Genomic DNA, 21686 nt, shown 5'->3' with positions numbered 1-21686 from the left:
TCCTCCCTCTGGAGTATCTCAAGCCCAAGCTGGCATTCATTAGATGCTCAGAATGTGGCCTCTTGTTCAGGGCCAGCAGAGACAGACTCTCCCCCTGAGGCGGGTTGGGTAGAGTTGGGAAGAGGAAGGACACGGTGATTAACTTTGAATGTCATGCATACCTGTGGCTCAGGTGTCCGGGGCGCTGGGCATGGAAAGGGGTGGCAGTGCCCTTGGAAGGGGCATCAGGTTGCCCCCTGGCTGGATGCCTGGGCTGACATGTCCCCTGGGAGTCTTGGGAGGAGGGAGTCAGATGCTGTGCCTGGTGGATTAGTGGGCAGAAGCCCAGGGAGGTAGGACTATGGGAAACTGGGCCAGGCTGCTGGAATCTTCACCCAGCCAGCCCAGTGTCCTGACTGAGGAAATGGGGAGGGGAGGGAGCAGACCGGGTGTATAATGCGGCAAGCCTGAAGCCTCTATGACTGCTGTCTCAGTGGGCAGCCATGGTTCCACTCTCACCATAACCCTTCATTTTGTTAATCATTTTACAGAGACCTTCACACCCATCACCAATCCCATTTGACAAAGATGGTGGCGGGTTTAGAAACCGAGGTCATTGTACAACCAGGAGGGGGAGAAGGTAAGGACAGAAACTTCCCTAGCTCTAGTGATTCACTTTAAATGAGCAATTCACCTGTCTTGCGTAGCAGTAGGGATGTACCAGGGAGGTAGTGGCAACTGCGCCCCACAGTGGTTGGGGAGGGCGTGGTGCTGGGCCGCGACGGTTGATGGCTGTGTCTGAGCCTGAGTGAGGAACGAGGCTTTGCTCCCTGTGTCTCCAGCTCTGGGTCGATGGACACAGCCACATCATGTGGCCCGGTTTCAGAGGGAGGGAGACAGCTGGTGCCAAGTGTCAGCCTGGTGGCTGCTCAGCCAAACGCCAGCAGCCAACCTCAAGAGGTACAGTCTGCCATAAGGCCCTTCCCAGCCCCCACAGAGCCAAGCAGGAGAGCCAAGCCCAGGCGAGGGGGGTACACTATTTGAGGGTCACCATGGAGCTTCCAGTTTGGCCAAGATAGTGATGAATGACTGCTGGTCCTCACCCCAAAGTCAACCCTGGAGAAACTACAGCAGCCAGAGGGGAATATAGATTCTGGAAGCAGCAAACAAATAGATGAAAGAATGTGAGGAGGCCGAGGAGGCCGCGGGCTGCTTGAACTGGTATGTGTGTGTAAGGATGGGGCTCCCAGACAGGCCAGGTGCCGAGGGGACGGGCAGGGAGAGGGAAGCATTGTTAAGTCCTCTCACCGCTCCCAGACACTCCCGTGGGATGGTGTCGCCTACTCCTTTGCTGATAAAATTGTGACAACAGCCCAGCTGGAGTGAGGATTGAGAAAAATCGTTGTCAATAGACCAGCAGCTCACGTCTTTTCTCATGGCACCCCCAGAGTTGTTGCTGAAAATCCAGACTGTCTTCTCTTCCCCATGTTTCCCCTCAAGGTCTGGAGATGGCGCCCTGACTCAGGTGGGGTGCTTGACAATGTTTCCCTGGTGACCGGGGCTCCCACCTCAGTGCCTGGGGCTGCCCTGCTCTTCAACCCTTGAGGACTGACACAGATTGGCCTTTGCGATGTCCCCAACACTCGCCTGCCTTGTTGGGCCCTCAGCTGGTGGCTCACATTCAGGTCTACAGCACCTGTGGGCTCTTTCTCCACAGGGAATAATAGGCCCAGACCTGGCAGGGCTGTCAAGGTGGGCAAGGCTGCTGTTCCCCTCCTCCCCACCTCCTTCAGGAAGCAGCTGAGAGGTGAGGTGCTCAGAGCAGGCTGGCGCCTGGGATTTGGGGCCAGTGTGTGCCCACAAGAGGCAGTGAAGGGTGCTTGCTCCCCTCTGGGCTCAGGGCTGAGGGAGGGTGTGGTCTTGGGCCTCCTACCTCGTCAAAGTCAGCCACATCCTCACAGTTCTCCAGGACCCGGGAGTAGAAGGATTGCCCTGCAGGGAAAGAGGAAATAAATTCTAGGGTCAGACCTGTCCATACCACCAGCGTGGGCTCAGACCTCCTCATCCTGGGAGTCGTCCTGACAGCATTTGACTTGTTATGCAACATGGGACCTCCTGGCTTGCACAGTTCTCCCAGGGTGAGGCCAGTCCCCATGCAGCCTCTTCTCTGACCCTCTCAGCAGTCCCGTGAGGGAAGCCGGTCAAAGGCCATGAGTTCCATGTTAGGAACGGGAATCCTAAGGCACAGAGGGCCCAGGCTGGTCAGAGTGGCCGTGGAAGAGGACCCCAGGAGCTATTCTCCACCACGCTCTTCCCCTGTGGATCTCTCAGCCTCCTCTGCAGCCTCCCCAGCTCTGGTGGTAACTCCGGGCCCTGCTGCCCTGAGTAGAAACCTGGTACAGAGGGTGTAGCCCCTGCCTGCTGATGGGGGTCTGTGAAGCCCAGCTTCCTTCTGCAGCCACCCCAGGGGCTCCTGCCCAAACCAGGTCCCCAAAACCAAGTCAGATCCCAGAGTTATTCCCTGTGGGACAAGGGCTTTCCCCTTCCACCACTGTCATGGTTTTCCATCTTCCTGTCAGCCTTAGCAGAGAAGACGGTCTCTGGCAGTTTCCTCCTGGGCTCTATTCCTGCCCCCACTTTCCCCACTGGCACGGGAAGTAGAGCGTGTATGAGATGGACACCCATCATCCCAGGCTCCCCCATCCGTATGCCACCCAGTAGGGCATGATGGGAGGACAGAGGGAAAGCTGCCCTCTTTGCTAGTCCAGTTGGAACTGGCCCAAGATGTGGGGAGAAATAAGTCAGGAGAGAATCGAGGGCAGGTTGAAGGGGCTCCAATGTGTGGGAAACACCAGCTAATTCAGTTCACTTTGAGAAGTAGCCGCTGGAGTCTCTGATGTTCCAGGCCGTGTCCCGGGGCCTCGGAATAGAGGATGGACCAATGACAAAGGCACAAGCTCCCACCCACAGGGAGCTGATGGTCTAGAAGGGAGGCCAGGAGCCAAGCAACAGGGCACCAGTACAAGGGAAATACCTTTTTTTTTTTTTTTTTTTTTTTTTTTGAGATGGAGTCTCGCCCTGTCCCCAGGCTGGAGTGTAGTGGCAAGATCTCGGCTGACTGCAACCTCTGCCTCCTGGGTTCAAGTGATTCTCCTGCCTCAGCCTCCTGAGTAGCTGGGATTATAGGCGCCTGCCACCATGCCCAGCTAATTTTTGTATTTTCAGTAGAGACAGGGTTTCACCATGTTGGCCAGGCTCATCTGGAACTCTTGACCTCAAATGACCCGCCCGCCTTGGTCTCCCAAAGTGCTGGGATTACAGGCATGGGTCATCGCACCAGGCCTCCAGTGCAACACCATTCAGTACATACTCCAAGGCACAATTTTGCACAAGAAACAGTAATGGTACAGAGAAGGGAGGATACATACTGTTTTAGGGGTGGGATGGAACCACAAGAGAAGGGACTGTAATTTCTGTGAGGAGAAACCTAGAGATAGGATGAGTTAAAGAAAAATTTGTTGCTTAGAATTAATTTATTATCCTCTGTCAATTCCATAGTAAGGGAAAACAGGCAGCATGTATATTAGAACTCTGTTAATAAAAAAAAAATACCAACACCCAAATTATATGTATATACTTCTTCTATGAAGAGACAAATATCTCAAACCATTGAAAGTGGTTACCCCCTCCGGGCGCAGTGGCTCACACCTGTAATTCCAGCACTTTGGGAGGCCGAGGCGGGCAGATCACCTGAGGTCGGGAGTTCGAGACCAGCCTGACCAACATGGAGGAACCCCATCTCACTAAAAATACAAAAATAGCTGGGCATGGTGATGGGCATCTGTAATCCCAGCTACTTGGGAGGCTGAGGCAGGACAATCGCTCGAACCCAGGAGGCGGAGGTTGCTGTGAGCCGAGATCACGCCATTACACTCTAGCCTAGGCGACAAGAGCAAAACTCCGTCTCAAAAATAAATAAATAAATAAAATAAAAAAGAAAGAATGTGGTTATCCCTGGGGAGGGAGAGTGAGAAGGTACGGAAAGCAGCATGCTTTGATGCGAGCCACCACACCTGGCTGAAAGACAAATAAATAAATAAATAAATACATGTGAATTTGAATTTTTTTCCAGTAACCATGCTTGCTTTTAGTAATTGAAAGACAAATGCCTTTTTTTGTTTGTTTGTCTTGAGATGGAGTCTCGCTCTGTCACCCAGGCTGGAGTGCGGTGGTGCAATCTCGGCTCAGTGCAACCTCTGCCTCCTGGGTTCAAGTGATTCTCGTGTCTCAGCCTCCCGAGTAGCTGGGATTACAGGCATGCGCCACCGTGCCTAGCTAGTTTTTTTACTTTTAGTAGAGATGGGGTTTCGCCATGTTGGTCAGGCTGGTCTCGAACTCCTGGCCGCAAGTGATCGCCCACCTCGGCCTCCCAAAGTGCTCGGATTATAGGTGTGAGTCACCGCACCCAGCTGAAAGACAAATACCTTTAAATATCCACCAGTATAAACCATTTCATTGAAGGACTCTCTCCAGGTTGAAGCCATTCCTATTTGGGGGTTAGTTTGGGTTGTCACTGTTGGAGACCATGGCATGGTGGGAGCGGACTGTGCTCCTCTCCCTACAGAAAACCTGGGAGACCAGGCTAGAGTGGCGCCAGGACAAGGAGGTACTGGAGGGGTCAGAGGTCCTCTGAACCTTCCCTGTGATGGGTCTAGGGGCTGGGCAAGGAACGGGGCTCAGCAAAACAGGCTTGTTCCCTCCAGGAATTGACCTCTCTCCTCTGGCGTTGGTGGCCTTATCTGTTTAGTAAGAGCTCTCCAGGGTTCCAGCAGCTTTTATGACCCAGGAGCTAGTCCTAGTTCAATGCAGAGCTCCCCTCTGACAAGGAGGGCTGGGAATGGAGGGGTCGTTGATGTCAGATCCACTGAAATGGGGAGTGTGGATCCACTCCGAAAGGGTGTGTGTTCGTGTGTGTGTGTTTTGGGGTGGGGGTAAGTCGGGAAGGGCTGGCTGCATCTGAGATAAGGAGCAAAAAGCCATGCCGCAAAGCAGAGGCTATCTATAAAGAAAAGAGATGTGAAGTAAACAAGATGGGAAAGAAATAATCTTTAGCACTAGCCAGGGACATAAAAAAAAAAACAATCAACAAGAAATATCTCAACAGCAAGCCCCCGGGCAACCAAGGGAGGAGAGGGAAAGTGCCTGAGGTTTGAGTTTTTAATTTTCCCCACAGGTAACACACAATATAAATTGAGAATCAGGTGAGCATGTTTGTGTATAAGGCCTTCACCTAAAGACCTGCTGCTCTGAATAATCAAAGACCTTTTCATCCTAGAAGATTTTAATGAGCCTCAGATATAGCTGTCCTCCAGGGTCTCTTGGAGTGAAAAACCGAGCAACTCAGCAGAGGATTGGGAGAGGTTGGGGAGGGGCCCTGCTCCAAGATGGTGTCAGATTCACATCTACAGGAAGCACCAAGGCTCAAACCCTCCCCTGCTTGTGCATTTGTCCATAGCTTTGTTAGAGAGGAAGTAAAATATGTGAAATTAGCCACTGCAGAATTTATACATCAGGGCTCTGTGTCGAAATGTGCTAAAACCTCATTGATTTAGGCCCTGGGGATTTAGAGATGGTGAATATTTTCAAACAGGATGAGCTAAATTTACCTCTAGCTATTCTTTTTTAAAAAAGGTTTGCTGAAACACATCAATCATATAGAAACAGTGGAAAGGCCAAATTATTAAGAAAACAAAATGTCCTTCAGCATTTTGGATGAGCCATTTCAGGAGGGTATGTACAAACAGTGGCTGGCAGTATTCAAGTGGTTCTGTTCTGTTCCCTGGAGCAGAGCCAGGGGACCTCCATCATCTGTTCCAAGTGATCAGGGGAATGACTAACTCCATCTCTTGTTTCAAGTTCATTTCCACTTAACATCTACTCCATTCAACGTCAGTCTTGTTGACATTCCAGCTTCATTTTAAATGGCTTTCAGACAAAACCATTAAAAATCCCAATATCCAATCACCTTTCTTGCCACAGAGAAGATGGAGAATAAAGCTTGAAAGAAAATAGCCTCTTCTTTACATGGAAAGGCTGTTGTGGATTGAGTGAGAAGGAGGTTAGATGGGGAAAATAGGACAGCATCCTCCTTCCTTCTGAGGCAGCTGCTTCTGGGATAGCTGAGCTGTTTGGTTTGAAATAAACTCCTCCCTGAGTCAATAGATGGAGTATGAATAGCAGAGTCTGCTCAAAGTGTAACAAGCGCCATGGTATCAGATATACCCATTTCTCCATTCACCACTTAAAAATATCCACGCGGCAGCTCTTCTCCTAAATGGAGACGAGCTCAGTGCTTGTTTCAGAAGCAGGATGGCATGCTGGCCTTTCATGGGACTTGATTTAAGGGGACAAAATGTTCCATCTGCACAAAATAGCTCCCTCTTCCAGACAGCTTACCCTGCTAGGGCCACGCCTCTGAGAAAAGGCAGGTATGCAGGCACATGGCTGCCAGCCCATGTATGTTCATTCATTTCCACAGGCAACCAGGGCTTTCTTGCTCCTGGCTTGTGTGCCATTTGGCCTTCACAGAGGGGAGTTGTACAAAGACCATTCGAATCTGAACGATGCCTTTAAGAGCATATTACAATCCAGAGGGAGATATGTCAGACATGGAAAATTCTGCTGATGATATAAGGCAGAATTTTGTCATTGGCATGCAAAAAGTGTAAATAAAGTGAAAACCCAGAAAAAGGAGCAATGACTCTCAACATAACGGATTAAGGAGGCATTGTAGAGGCACAGGCATTGACACTGGAAGATGAGAAGAAATCTGGATATTCAGACAGACTGGGGAGCAAGGAGAAGGTGGGAAATCCAGGCACAGAGAACAGTGTAAGGAAATGTTTGAAAGCATGGAGCAGAGAATGGAGCCCCCAAGGAGCTGGACACAGGACGGGGAGTCCTGATGGTGAAGGGAAAAGCAAAAATGGTCTGCCCTCAGGGAGCAGCCTGTGGAAGCAAGACTGGAGAGGGGCTGGGGTCCCAAAAGGGCAGAGGGTGAGGTGGTGGGCCATCTGAAGGGGAAGGAGAAGGTCCTGAGACTGTTTTCAACGACATCATGATTTTGCCAGGGCCCAGCCCACTGGCCTGTCTCCCAGCAGTGCCTGCCATTGCTGTTGTCCCTGTGTGAACTGAGAAACAGAGTAAAACTCTGCTGGTGACTCAAACCTGGAGCTGCTATTTCCTCGCGTTATTTAAAATCATCAAAGCCTTGTTGTATGTGCTGCCTGGGCTGGGCTGTACAGAGCTCAGCAAACAGTCCCATTCTCTCCCGTGACGCTCCCATGTCCTGGCGTCTCCTCTCCCGCTCTTCCTCTACAGCGGCTCTCTGAGTGGTGGTCCTGCTGTATTTTTTCTCTCCCCACTTCAGATCAATCTGTTCGTCTTGAAGGCCAGATACTCCCATGGAGCACCAGGAAGCAGGGCCCATGCACCCCTGCGTGCAGGAAAAAGAGCCAGGCCCACTCAGGTGTGCAGCCTGGCACAACGGCCCATGGGCTGGGGGCCTGGGAGCTGGCCTTCCAACCCCTTGGGGTCTCAGAGTCATCAGTTGTAAGCTGGGGGTCATTATCCTGGACCAGCCTATGTCTTGGGACCATCGCGAGGATGACAAGAAACTGTTGTGGGAAAGTCTAAGTAAAGCATCAAGTCCCTTACAAGCATGAGGGAGCATAGGATAGAGGTTAAGGCTCTTGGACCAGAGTCCCTGAGTTCAAATCCCAGCTACCTCTTCCTAGTTAGCATACCCTGGATGAAGCTAATTAACTTCTCTTTGCCCTGGTTTCCTCACCCCTAAAATGAAGGAAATAATAATGCTTACAATAGCATCTGGTGAAGTTTGTCCCTCAATAAGAAATAGCTATTCTCAGTCTACTAAATAGTCTGGTTTCTCCTTTTATTTATTTATTTATTTATTTATTTATTTATTTATTTATTTATTTTTGAGACAGAGACTTGCTCCGTCACCCAGGCTGGAGTGCAATGTCGTGATCTCCGCTCACTGCAACCTCCACCTCCTCGGTTCAAGCCATTCTCCTGCCTCAGCCTCCCAAGTAGCTGGAATTACAGGCGTGCGCCACCACGCCTGGCTAACTTTTTTTGTATTTTTAGTAGAGACAGGGTTTCACCCTGTGGCCACTTGGATCTCGAATTCCTGACTTTAAGTGATCCTCCCTCCTTGGCCTCCCAAAGTGCTGGGATTATAGGCGTGAGCCTCTGCGCCCAGCTCGCTTCTCCTTTAGACCTTTAAGTTACGTGCTAAATATAAAAATGACTTCTTCTATTACGAATCACATTTGCAGCTTATTTTTAGTAGCATGTAATCAGAAATAACTTTTTTTCCTCATCTTATATAATATTTTTCAAGTTTTAGGTATTTTAGGTGTGATTATCTCTTCTTTTTTTAAAACTAGGTGAAACTTACATTCATAGATCTTAAGTGTAAAATTCAATGAGTTTTAATAAATGCATTTCCCTGTATAACTGCCACACAATCAAGACATAGAACATTTCCATTTGCTCCACATATTCTCTCATGTCCCTTTCCAGTCGATTTCTAGTGCCCTAGTAACCAGTGCTCTGATTTCTAGCACCAAAGATCAGTTTGCCTGTTTTAAACTTCATATAAATGGTATCCTACAGAATGTACTTTTTGTGTGTCTGGCTTCTTTTGGTAAATGCAATGTTTTTGTGATTCATCCATGTTGTCGCATATATAAGTAATGTATTGATTTTTATTGTAGAGTAATAGCCTGTTGTATGCATATACCACAACTTGCTGGTCCATTTCTCTGTTGATGACAAACTTTGGGGTTGCTTCCAGGGTTGGGCTATATGAGTAAAGTTGCTGTAAACATTCATGTGAGTCCTTTTGTGGAAACATAATTTTATTTCTTTTGAGGAAATTCCTAAGAACAGAATGGTTATGTCACAGGATAGGTACCCTTAGCTTTATAAGAAATTGCTGGCCGGGCGCAGTGGCTCAGCCTGTAATCCCAGCACTTTGGGAGGCTGAGGCGGGCGGATCACGAGGTCAGGAGATGGAGACCATCACGGCTAACACGGTGAAACCCCCCCTCTACTAAAAATACAAAAAATTTTAGCCAGCCATGGTGGCGCACACCTGTAGTCAAAGCTACTCAGGAGGCTGAGGCAGGAGAATCGCTCAAATGTGGAAGGCGGAGGTTGCAGTGAGCCGAAATGGCGCCACTGCACTCCAGCCTGGGCGACACAGCAAGACTCCCGTCTCAAAAAAAAAAAAAAAAAAAAAAGAAAAGAAAAGAAAAAATTGCCAAATAGTTTTCCAAAGGGACTGCTGTATCATTTCACACTCTTATCAGCAATGTAAAAAATTTCCAGTTGTTCCACATCCTCATCAACATTTGAATACTGTCAGACTTTTACATTTTAGCTATTTTAGAGCATGTGAAATAGTATCTCTTCGTAATTTTAATCTTCATTTCTCTAATGAATTAGGATGTTGATCACATTTTTACATATTTATTGGCCATATGGTTATCTTATTCTATGGAGTGTCTGTTCAAGTCTTTTGCCTATATAAAAAATTTCATCATTTGTCTTATTATTATTGACTTGTAGGGGTTCTTTATATGTTCTGGCTACAAGTCCTTTGTCAGATAAATGTGAATATTTTCTTCCTGTGTGTGACTTGCCTTCTCATGCCTTCTTAAATGTGATTTTTTAATGAATAGGAGTTTTCAATTTTTTTTTACTCTGTGACTAGCCAAAGAGTTTCCAATTTTTAAGAAATGCAAGTTTTTAGTGAAATTTATTTCTTATGTTTAGTGTTTTTTAATTTTTCTTTAAGAAACCTTTGTCTAACCCAAAAATATAACAAAGATGTTCTATATTTTCTTCTAGAAGCTTATAGTTTTTAAATGTTTAATTCTATAATCCATCTTAAATTAATTTTTGTGGGTGGAATGAGGTAGGAGTTTGAAGTTCATTTTTTCTCCATATAGATATCTAGTTCTAGATATCCAACACTTTGATTGAAAATCAATTGATTTTATATGTATAGGGTTTATTTCTGGACACTGTATTCTGCTCCATTGGTCTATACGTCTATTCTTAGACCAATGTCACACTTTCTTGATTCCTGTAACTTTATAGTTAGACTTATAATTAAATACAGTTGACCCTTGAACAACATAGGGATTAGAGGTACCAGCCCCTCATACAGTTGAAAAGCTGTGTATAACTTTTGACTCCCCCAAACTTAGCTACTAACAGCCTACTGTTAACCAGAAGCCTTAATGATAACATAAACAGCCAATTAACACATATTTTTTATGTGTATTATGTACTGTATTTTTATAATAAAGTAAGATAGAGAAAATAAAATGTTATAAAAAAGATAGGGAAGAGAAAATATGGCTGGGCGCAGTGGCTCATGCCTGTAATCCCAGCACTTTAGGAGGCCGAGGCGGGTGGATCACTTGAAGTCAGGAGTTTGAGACCAGCCTGACCAACATGGTGAAACCTTGTCTCTACTAAGAATACAAAAATTAGCTGAGTGAGGTGGTGCTTGCTTGTAATCCCAGCTACTTGGGAGGCTGAGGAAGGAGAATTGCTTGAACACAGGAGGCAGAGGTTGCAGTGAGCTGAGATCACGCCATTGTACTCCAGCCTGGGCAACCAGAGTAAAACCCTGTCTCAAAAACAAACAAACAAACAAAAAAAACGAGAGAGAGAGAAAATATATTTACTATTCTTTAGGTGGAAATGGGTCATCATAAAGGTCTTCATCCTCGTGATCTTCATGTTGTGTAGGCTGAGGAAGAGGAGGGGTTGGTCTTGCTGTCTCAGGGGTGGTGGAGGCAAGAAGAAAATCCACATATAAGTGGACCCTTGCAGTTCAAATCCATGTTGTTCAGGGGTCAGCTGTGGTGTGAACACTGCAACTCTCTTCTCCATTTTCAAGGTTGCTTTAGCTATTCTGTATCATTTGTATGTCCATATAAATTTTAAAATGTTTTCAATTTCTACAAAATAGTCTGTTGTGATTTTTATCAGGATTGTGTTCAGCTTATAGGTCATTTTGTGGAGAATTGTCGTCTTAACAATTCTGAATCTTCAGTCCATAAACATAATCTATTTTCTACACTTTTTTTTTTTTTTAAATTTCTCTCAGCATTTTGTTCTGTTTTGTTTTTAGGGTGGAAGTCTTTCCCATCTTTGGTAAAATTTATTTTCTTGTGTATTAATCATATATCCTAAAAACTTGCTAAATTCACTCATTAATTACAGTAGCTTTTTAATAGATTCCTTAGGATTTTCTACATAACCAAGTAGGTTTTCTGTGAATAAAGAAAGTTTTACTTCTTCCTTTCCAAAAAAAAGCAATAGGAGTTGTTTTTTTCCTTGCCACCTTGTGCTGGCTAGAATTCTAGTACAGTGTTGAATAGAAGTGGTGAGAGTAGAAAACTTTGCCTGACTCATGATCTTAATGTTCAATATTTCTGAATTAAGTATAATGTTAGCTGGATGTTTTTTATCAGATTGAGGAAGCTCTTTTTATTGGTAGTTTGCTGATAGTTATTATCATGAATGGGTGTTTAATTTTGTCAAATGCATTTTCTGCATCTATTGATATAATCATGAATTTTTTCCTTTACTGTGTTAATATGGTAAAATATTTTGATTTTCTAATTTTAAATGAACCTTGCATTCCTGGGATAATACTCACTTGTCATGATGTGTTATCCTTTTCATATATTGCTATTCAGTTGGCTAATATTTTGTTAAGGATTTTTACATCTGTATTCATGAGAGATATTGGGCTGTAATTTTCTTATTGTGTAAGGTCTTTGTCAGGTGTTGATAATATAAAATGAATTGAGATGTGCTCTTCCTTCTCTATTTTCTGAAAGAGTTTGTGTAAGATTGTTATTACGTTTCCCCTTAAATGTTTTCTACAGGTCAGGTGTGGTGGCTCATGCCTGTAATCCCAGCACTTTGGGAGGCCAACGTGGGCAGATCACTTGAGGTCAGGAGTTCGAGATTAGCCTGGCCAACATGGTGAAACTCCGCCTTTACTAAAAATACAAAAATTAGCCGGACATGGTGGCACGTGCCTGTAGTCCCAGCTACTCTACTCGGGAGGCTGAGGCAGGAGAATCGCTTGAACTGGGAAGACAGAGGTTGCAGTGAGCTGAGGTTGCACCACTGCGCTCCAGCCTGGGCGACAGTGTGAGACTCCGTCTTAAAAAAAGAAAAAAAAAATATTTTCTACAATACGGCAGTGAAATAATCTAGATCTGAAGTTTTCTTTGTGGCAGGAAGGTTATCGTCATCATCATCATTGTTATTAGAAATTCAATTTCTTTAATAGGTATGGAGGCTCTTCAGATTTTCCATTTCTTTTTATGTCAGTTTTGGTAAGTTGTTTTTCAAAGGATTTATTCATTTCATCTGAGTTGTAGAATTTATGGAGATAAGTTATTTGTAATATTCCCTTATTTTTCTTTTAATGTGATGATATTCCCTCTTTTATTCCCGAAATTGGAACTTTGTGTTTTCTTGCTTTTTTACTTTTGATAAGCCTTCCTAGGGTTTATCTATTTTGTTAATTTTTTTCAAAGAACCAACTTTTGGCTTTGTTAAATTTCTCTGTTGTCTATTTTCTATTTCCTTCCTTTTATACTCCCTTTGAGTTTAATTTGGCGGGGATGTTTGATTTTTATTTATTGAAATATAATCACATTCCATAACAGTCATCCTTCTAAAGCGTACAGTTCAGTAGTTTTTAGTATATTCCCAAGGTTATGCACCCATTCCCACTACCTAATTCCAGAATATTTTCATCACCCTGGAAGGAGACTCCACATCTGTGAGCAGCCACTCCCCATTCTCCCTCCCCGCAGCCCTTGACAACCACGAATCTCCTCTGTCTGTATTGATTTGTCTGTTCTGAGCATTTCATATACATTCTTGCATCACATAACACTGTTTCAGTCAAATGACCACTTGCATATACAACAGTGGTCCCATAAGATTATAATATTGTATTTACTGTACCTTTTCTATGTTTAGTTAGATACACAAATACTTACCATTGTACTATAATTGCCTACAGCATTGAATACAGTTACATTCTGTACACATTGGTGGCCTGGGAGCAGTAGGTCATACCATATAGCCTAGGTGTGTAGTTGGCTAGACCATCTAGGTTTGTGTAAGTACACTCTATGATGTTCACACAATGACAGAATCACTTAACGATGCATTTCGCAGAACATACTCTTATCATTAAGCGATGCCTGACTGTAAATGAGATTATACAGTGTGATCTTTTGTGTCTGGCTTCTTTCATTTAACATAATGTTTTCAAGGTTTGGGTTTAATTTGCTTTTCTTTTGGTACCTTTTTAAAGCAGAAACCTAGATTACAACTTCACACTTCTTTTCTGCTAGAAGTACTTAAAATGATAAATGTTAATATGTTGTATTTTCATTATAATTCAGTTTAAAATGTTTGATAATTTCTCTTTTCTTTCCTTCTTTGACCATAGGTTAAGAAGGGTATTAATTTCCAAATATTTGGAACTTTCAAAGATATCTTCTTATTATTGATTTTTAGTTGAATTTCACTATGGTCAGAGAACACACTCTGTAAGATTTCAGTCTTTTGAAATGTATTGAGACTTGTCTAATTGCCCAGCATATGGTCTGTCTTGGTGAGTGTTCTAGGTGCATTTAAGAAGAATGTATATTTTTCAGTTTTGGATGTGTAATGTTCTAGAAATGCCAGTTACATCAAGGTGGTTGACGGTGGTGTGATTTTCCTGTCTAGTTGTTTGTGATTATCTCTTGTAATAACACTTTTTTTCCCCATGAGAAACACATTTTCAATTTTATAATGACAGTTGATGGCAGGGTAACAGAAAGAAATTCAATTCAAAGAGTTGTCCAAGAAAGCAGCTATTCCTCACATTTCTTACATAGTGTACTCTCTGAAAATCACCAATGACTCACAGAGCCAGACTTTGGTACTGCAGAGTCCCTGGGCCTCACACTGGAGGTTACCCCTTCCATTTTCCCCATTTCCCTGCTAAATGGAGGCCCCATGGAACTCTAACCTTTTATTTTACACAATTGTACTCAAATATCATTTCTACCTCCACTCATGTATTTCCCCTTGACCCACCCTGCTAGCATCCAGGTTTACACTATGGAAACTTAGGCTTGGGTCAGGGATTCATCTGAGAGGCAGGGGGTGAGCAGGGATGATAAATCCCATCTCTCTGGCTCAGCTCAAACGCTTCTTCCAGGTCCTCACTCAGATTCTGACTTTGCCCTGCAACTGACTGAGAGCACTGGTTCCTATTTTTCAGACCCTGGCACTGAGGCAGGAAGGGCCTGTGGTATTTGTCTTTGAGCCTTGGACAGTGCCACCCACACAGTAAGCAACTGCTGGGTCCCAGATTCCCCTGTTACTGTGACAGGAGAGCTTGTGGTCCCAGTGACCCACAAGTGTGTAGAGTACCCTTTCTGCGTCAGGCACTGGGAATACAATGAGTTATAATGGGAGGGTGACTCTTTTACTCCGATAGGGTAAAAATATTGTTGAAACTGCAGTCCTTCCTGACTTTTTCTTAAACTTTGGCTGAAAAAAAAAAAAAAAAAAAGCCAGTGGGTGAAAACTGATCTCCACCTCAGCAGATTAGCCCTTCTGCTATGAAATAAAAGAAAATAAAATAGAAACGAGGACTGTTGAGGCAGCATCTAGCAGGTGGATGAGTTCAGACAGGTCTAGGGTAAAAATGATCACATGATGGTCCATGTCTCAGGAGCCTTTTCTAGGGCTGTCACCAAGAGAAATGGATCACTGCCTGGCGCTGCCTGGATGGCAGGCTGCGTGGGGGCCCCTGTTGCTAACTGATCACTGCGCCTGCACCCACAGGCGGTGCTCCTTGCTCCCACTTCTATGTCAGGTCTGTTCTGTGCCAGGCCCCATGCTGCCGCTGGGAAAGCAGCCAAGGCGCCTGCCCTCGAGGCGCCCACCTGGATGGCAATGGCTCCAGGTGTTTTCACTCTGATGTCTCCATGTTTGCCAGAATTCAGAGTGTCAGCAACTGGCAGGAGTCTAGAGGAGAATCAACTAAGGCCCAGTACCCCAAATCCCTGGGTCCACGGTGGTCCCCAGGGCCACAATTTACTCCTGTCCTGAGGTACCCTTGTCCTGCCCTCTCACTCACTCCCCTGATCCCAGCGCTGCTCCTTCCTCTCTCATGCCCACCTGCTGAGGCTCTCTGCCCTCCGCCTGCCCTGGGCTTCCTCCCAAGCATCCCTGCCCACAGTCCTCACATCTAGAGTATTCTCTCCAAAACAATATCTTAGCATCCCATTCTCCTGCTAAGAGTGTCTCTAGTGTGACACCAAAGACCCTCTGTGTTTGGCTGAGTCCCCCATGCCCTGCCTTCCAGCCTCCTCTCCACACTCCCCTGATGCATCTCTACACCAGCAAGTCTGCACTAATGTTAACTAGTGTTAGCCCCTCTGCCTGGGATGGAGCCTTTCATGGCTTTTTTTTTTTTTTTTTGAGACGGAGTCTTGCTCTGTCGCCCAGGCTGGAGTGCAGTGGCGTGATCTTGGCTCACTGCAAGCTCCGCCTCCTGGGTTCAACCAATTCTCCTGCCTCGGCCTCCTGAGTAGCTGGGATTACAGGCGTGCACCCACCATGCTTGGATAACTTTTGTATTTTTAGTAGAGGGGGGTTTCACCATGTTGGCCAGGCTGGTCTTGAACTCCTGGCCTCAAGTGATCCCCTAGCCTTGGCCTCCCAAAGGGCTAGGATTACAGGCGTGGGCCACCGCATCCAGCCCTTTCATGGCCTTTGTTCCTGCCAACGAGCTGCGATCCTTCAAGGGCTTCTTAAATACTGCCCATTCCCACTGTTCAGTAAAAACTCCTGACTCACTTCTGGGCATTAGGGGCCACCTGGGAGCCTGCTCCTATTTCCCTTCCCATCTGCCCTTCCTCCTTCCTCGGTCTTCCCCTAACTGACTCTGGCTCACCCACTGGGGTGGCTTCCTGGCTTCCTGGGCTAAGTGGATTTCCTTGCCACGAACTGCCTGGGCACCTGTGCCTCCCTTCCCATAATGCTCCTCATGATGGGTGCAGCCATCATCTTCCCCCTTTGAGGACAAGAGCCACGTCTGTCTCATTCCCCACTGTCCCCCAGTGCCTGGCACATGGCTGCCCTTCAACAGAATGAGTGAATAAATGATTAAATGCCTGATTTACAAAACATGTTAAAATGAAGATTTAATAAATTGGAAAAAAATTATGACATTGATGAGACAATTAGGAATTTGATCACTGCCTGATTAGTTGATAGTACTAAGGAATTGTTATTAATTTCTTTAAAATGACAAAGTATGTGATATTTATTTGAGTTCTTATCTTTTATAGCTATGTACTGAATATTTACAGATGGAATGGTATGGGGTTTGGGATTTTCTTCAAAATAATTTGGGGTGGGGAAGTAGGATCATGGGATGCAAATGAAGCAAGATTGGCCGTGAATTGATGATAGCTGAAATTGGATGGGACAACATAGGGCCATGATACTGTTCTCCCCACTCTTGTATATATTTAAGGTTTTTTTTTTTTTAACATATATATAAAAGTTAAAAAAAAAAAAGAAGAAGATAAGGCCGGGTGCAGTTACACCTATAATCCCAGCACTTCGGGAGGGCTGAGGCAGGCAGATCACTTGAGCAGGAGTTCAAGACCAGCCTGGGCAACATGGTGAAACCCCATCCCTACTAAAAATACAAAAATTAGCTGAGCATGGTGGTGTGTGCCTGTAGTCCCAGCTACTCAGGAGGCTGAGGTGGGAGCATCGCCTGAACCCAGGAGGTTGAGGTTACAGTGAACCATGATTGTGTCACTGCAGTCCAGCCTGGGCGACAGGAAAAAAAATAAAATAAAATGAGACCCAGGGATGGGAGTGGGTGGGAGAGATGTGGCTTTCACATGGTCGGTAAAGGTGGCTAAGATAACCAAGACTTCCCAATTCAGAGAAATGATTTGCAAGTCTGTTCTCAGCACATTCCCAGCAGCATTTTCCTGAGGGCTTTTGCAGCAGAAGACAGTTTTACAATCATTTTCATTACATGAAAGCACACTCTTCCTATCAAAGCAGGAGAAGCCTGGGGAATTTTCTGTGTGCTCTGTCTGCTGTTCGCCGGTGTGCAATGGCTTGCTCTGGGGGAGGGAGGAGGGGCAAAGCGCAGGGCTATGTCCACAGCCAGCCACAGGCTGCCAAGATTGTTGTAAGGGTCCCCTCTATTGCTGCCTTCAGCAGGGACAATGCCTACCCCACATTCTCCAAGAGAGGGGGTGCTAGGCTGGACTACAGCCCACAGACAGGCCTAGGCATTGCAGGAGCATCTCAGGGGTGGGTGCACTGGGTATTCTGCCTCCTTCATCAGGGGCGGCAGATAAGTTTCCAAATAGTAGCTGTATTTTTCATCAAGAGGGAGCGCTCCCTCATTTTACTGGGGAAAATAAATCTAACGTGGAGTCGGAGGTGGCGCCTGCGGCCAACAGTAGGGGGAAATCTTGTGCCCAGTGCCTCAGCTGCAACCCTTCCCTGTACAATCACTCAGCAGGCCCACTGCTCCTTTCCTAGCTGGTCTCCCTCTACCACTTCCTATAGCCTCTGCTCCAGCTACATGGTGTGATTTCCCCGACATGGAACTTGGCTGCAATTCCCCTCCTCTAGCCTCTGGTCTGGTCAGTCCCTCACCCAGAATGACTTCACCTTCCTCCATCACCAATTCCTCACTTCCTGCATCTCCATGGGGGCAAACAGGGGCAGTTTTTCAAGACCCAGCTTAGGCACTTCCTCCTGCTCCTCTTCCCTGGTCTCTGTAGCTCTAAGTAAGCTGTCATCCTCTAAACATTATTGTGATTTACCCCCACCCCTGGCCCTCCTGTATGCTGCACTCATTTCACCTCTGTGTGTGTTTCTTCTCCTCTGTCAGACAGTGAGATCCTGCCCCACGTGTGGTCGCAGTAAGGTTCGGAAAGAGGCATGAGCCACCATGCCTGGCCCTTTCACGGCTTTTGATCCTGTCAATGAGCTACCATCCTTCAGTGGCTTCTTAAATACTGACCATTTCCCCTGCTCAATAAAAACTCCTGCCTCCCTTCTGGGCTCCAGGGGCCAACTCAGAGTCTGCTCCCACCTCCCTTCCCATCTGCCTTTTCTCCTTCCTCCGTCTTCCCCTAACTCACTCTGGCTTACACATGCAATCCCTCTCACTTCCCACCTGTGGGCTGGAGCTGAGCTTGCTAATATTTGTGAGGCCTGACCAGGCGCAGTGGCTCACGCCTGTAATCCCAGCACTTTGGGAGGCCAAGGCGGGTAGATCATGAGGTCAGGAGTTACAGACCTGGCTGGGAAATATGGTGAAACACCGTCTCTACTAAAAATACAAAAATTAGTCGGGCATGGTGGCGGGCACCCGTAGTCCCAGCTACTCCAGAGGCTGAGGCAGAAGAATCGCTTGAACCCAGGAGGCGGAGGTTGCAGTGAGCCGAGATCACATCACTGCACTCCAGCCTGGTGACAGAGCGAGACTCCGTCTAAAAAAAAAAAAAAATTTTGTTAGGCCCCTTTGGAGCCCTGGAAGATTCTCTGGGCTAGGAAAGTTGATAGAAGGAGTAAGAGCCAGGGTTTTTGGTTCTTGGCCCTTGAGGCCTCTTCCAGTCCCTTGATCCTCCTTGGATAGAAATTTCTGGGGTGGGAGCTCACAGTTGGGGAAATGGAGCCAAAGAGTGGCAGTGCCACAGTGGAAGAACTCAAACCCATGACACAGTGAATTCCGCAAAGACAGAAACCGTGTCTGATGTCTGTCTTGAAGATGCTCAAAAGTTAGGGCAGCATGCAGAGGTGTGGCCAGTTTCTGAAATGCAATGTACTGTGGCAGAGCAGTAGGAAGAATGTGTGCAGTGTACTGCTAGAGGAGGAGAAGGCTTCATGGAGGAGGTGGCATATGAGCTGGGCCTTGAAGGATGAGCAGAATTAATGGGCTTTCTCAAGGTGGAGGGTGGTCATTCCAGGCAGAAGAAACATGATCCATGTCTCAAGGCTTGGAGGTGTAAAAGGGTGTGGTATCTTTTGGGAATGGCTGGAAGTTGAATGTAGTGGGAACATAGCAGGGTGGGAATCAGGGGTAGGGTGGGAAGAGAAGTAGGAATGAAAAGGTGGAGGTGGATGCCCTGCAAACCTTCGTGCCAATTCCCAGCCACGGGGGATTATGTGGAAGCCAGGTCCAGCCTTCAGACGTTCTTGTCTCACACAGAAAATCCCCAAACCTCATGTCTTGGCGAGAAGGCTCAGGGGATGGAAAGAGAAGGGAGACATCAGGGCTGGCCCTGGACAGTCTGTCACTTGGTTCCCTGACAGTTGGTTCCCTGACAGTCCAGGTCCCTCAGTCTTGGGGCTCAGCACTGGACAGAAGGTTGGGCTAGAAGAACTTCAGGACCCCTCACACCCTGCGTTCTGTGGCTCTGTCATTGACGTAGGGAACCATCTCAGGTGTTGATAAAGGAAATACCTGAAGCTAATACTTCCTCTCTTTGAGTAGCAACCTGTGGTCAAGATGGCTCCTTCTCACACAGCCCACTCCTGATTACGGCTAGGAACTGTAGGCCTCTGAGCTAAATGAGGATCACTGTCTCCATTTTGTTAATGGGAAACCCAGCTGAACCCTGTGGCCTGCAGGCACAATGGAGATTCACTCAGGACTGCCTATCTCCTGTCTGACCCAATGGGATTGTAACTCCTGGAAGGCCAGCCTGGCCCCTTCACCTCAGGGTCGCAGGCCTGTGCACAAATATCAGCATGTTCAGGAAATGCACTAACAGGGCAGGACCAGCTTAGGAGCAGCCAGGGGCAGTAAGAGCTAAGAGCTAGATATAGAACTGGCTGGGAGCACTGAGGAACCTGAGCGTGGGGCCGACTGACCTGAGGGCAGTGGGAAAAGAGGTGGCCACAGGCAAAGCTGGTGCACGCCCAGCCAGATGAGAACAGGAGTGTCGGGGGTCTGCCTGCCTGGGTTCCTGCGCAGCATCTCAGCAGAGGCTCCTATAGAGCAGAGGCCAGGCCCAATCTGCCTGCTCCTGGCACAGACTGGAACCCATCAGATGTGTTCTCCTCTTCCCTTTATATCTCACGTGGGGCCCTCTGCTCACTCCTGGCCGACAGGGGGAGAAGGCTGGACTGGAGAGAAGATACGTCAGGGGCCAATAGCTGCTGCCAAGGAGAACGGGAATGGCTGCCTCACACACACATCGGCTGTATGAATACTCTTCCCTCAAACTCTTCCATACCTATGGTTTCTCTGAAGCAGTCTAGTGAGGTGCGTGTTATTATCATGTCCATTTCACAGATAAGGAAACTGAGGGTCAGAGGGGTGAAGTAAGTGGCAGAACCCAGGTAGAATCTAGGGCTTCTGACTCCATATCCAGAACTTTTCCATGATAGCCCAGCAGGGCTCTTTCCTTAGTGTCCTGGATGGCACAGCACAGAAGGTCAAGCCGTATTTCAACCTGCTCTGGCCTACCTGGGGCCTCTGCCAATGGGCACAACTCACCAAGGGCTCCCTTACCCACCCCAGCATTGAGCTTCACTCAAAAGCCTTGGGGAGCCTGGGGCCAGTGTCTGCCTCTGCATGTTTACCAGTTTCTTGTTTCCCCCTGCAGAGGACCTGCTCGTCCCCCAGTGGTTGCGTGTGCTGGGAGATGCTGCGGAACGTCGTAGAGTGGGTCCATTCCCTCTGAATTGTGGTCGGTGTTGGTCTTTTGGGATGCCTACAGCTGTCAACTGCTGGACGCTGCAGGTGAGTGGCTGAGGCATCTCTGGTTGTAAAAAAGGAACTTTCTGGAAACTGCTTGTCATCTGCCTATTCCTGCTGCCCAGCCCCCTTCCCCGGGAGCTCTGCCCATGGCCACCTCCTGCTGATGTGGAGCTTGGAAACTATTTCTCCACTCAGTCCAGAGAGCAAGGGTTGCAAATAGACTAATTCCTGTTTGGTCAGTGAGGCTAAAGGCTCAGCCCTTCGCTGCTCCAAGGAGAAGATGGGTGTCAGATAGACAAGGTGCTGCCTCCCAGGTGGCCCAGGAGGAGATAAAGAGCTTGCAGGATTGAGTACTCAGGATGGGATCCTGAGAGCTGGGGCCACCGTGCCTCAGCCCCTCTGTGAATGCCACGCACAGTGTTCTACCCCTGAGTCTTGGTTTCTCTGCCTGCAAATGGGCCTGTCCGGTGCAGACTGGACTGTCTCAGCATAGCTGCAGCAGGACGGCAACCTGTAGCTTAACTACCCCACACTATGCTGCCCATGGAGCTCAGGGCCACATTTCACATGTGAAAGGACACATTTGCTTTTTCTAAAGCCAGCATGAGCCAGCAGGTGGCACACAGAGGGAGGTCCAGGGTGCTGCAGAGAAAGCAGTCAGTGGGTTGGGGTGGGAGGCAAAAGGCAGCCCAGCCCACACCTCCCTCTCCCTTCTGCCTGACCTCCTCCTGCTGGCAGGGCCACTGCCATCACCTCCACCCCTGCCTGTCCCTATGAACACAAGCTGCAGTGTGGGCATCCCAGGGCCTCTGAG

At 47.1% G+C, this 21686-nt stretch overlaps 1 protein-coding gene across 4 annotated transcripts in view; it reads right to left on the bottom strand.

Annotated features, from left to right (window-relative positions):
* The window catches only part of OTOF (otoferlin), a 103304-nt gene that overhangs the window by 80125 nt on the left and 1493 nt on the right, over window positions 1-21686 (bottom strand). For all 4 annotated transcript variants that reach the window (XM_005576346.5, XM_015433903.4, XM_065527278.2 and 1 more), the window contains exon 2: window positions 1913-1971. In XM_005576346.5, coding sequence (XP_005576403.3) covers window positions 1913-1971 — 59 coding nt within the window. The remainder of the gene's footprint in view (window positions 1-1912; window positions 1972-21686) is intronic.

This window comes from Macaca fascicularis, chromosome 13 (genome assembly GCF_037993035.2).
Source record: "Macaca fascicularis isolate 582-1 chromosome 13, T2T-MFA8v1.1".
Taxonomy (NCBI): Eukaryota; Metazoa; Chordata; class Mammalia; order Primates; family Cercopithecidae; genus Macaca; species Macaca fascicularis.
This window is presented reverse-complemented; position numbering and strand designations above follow the sequence as displayed.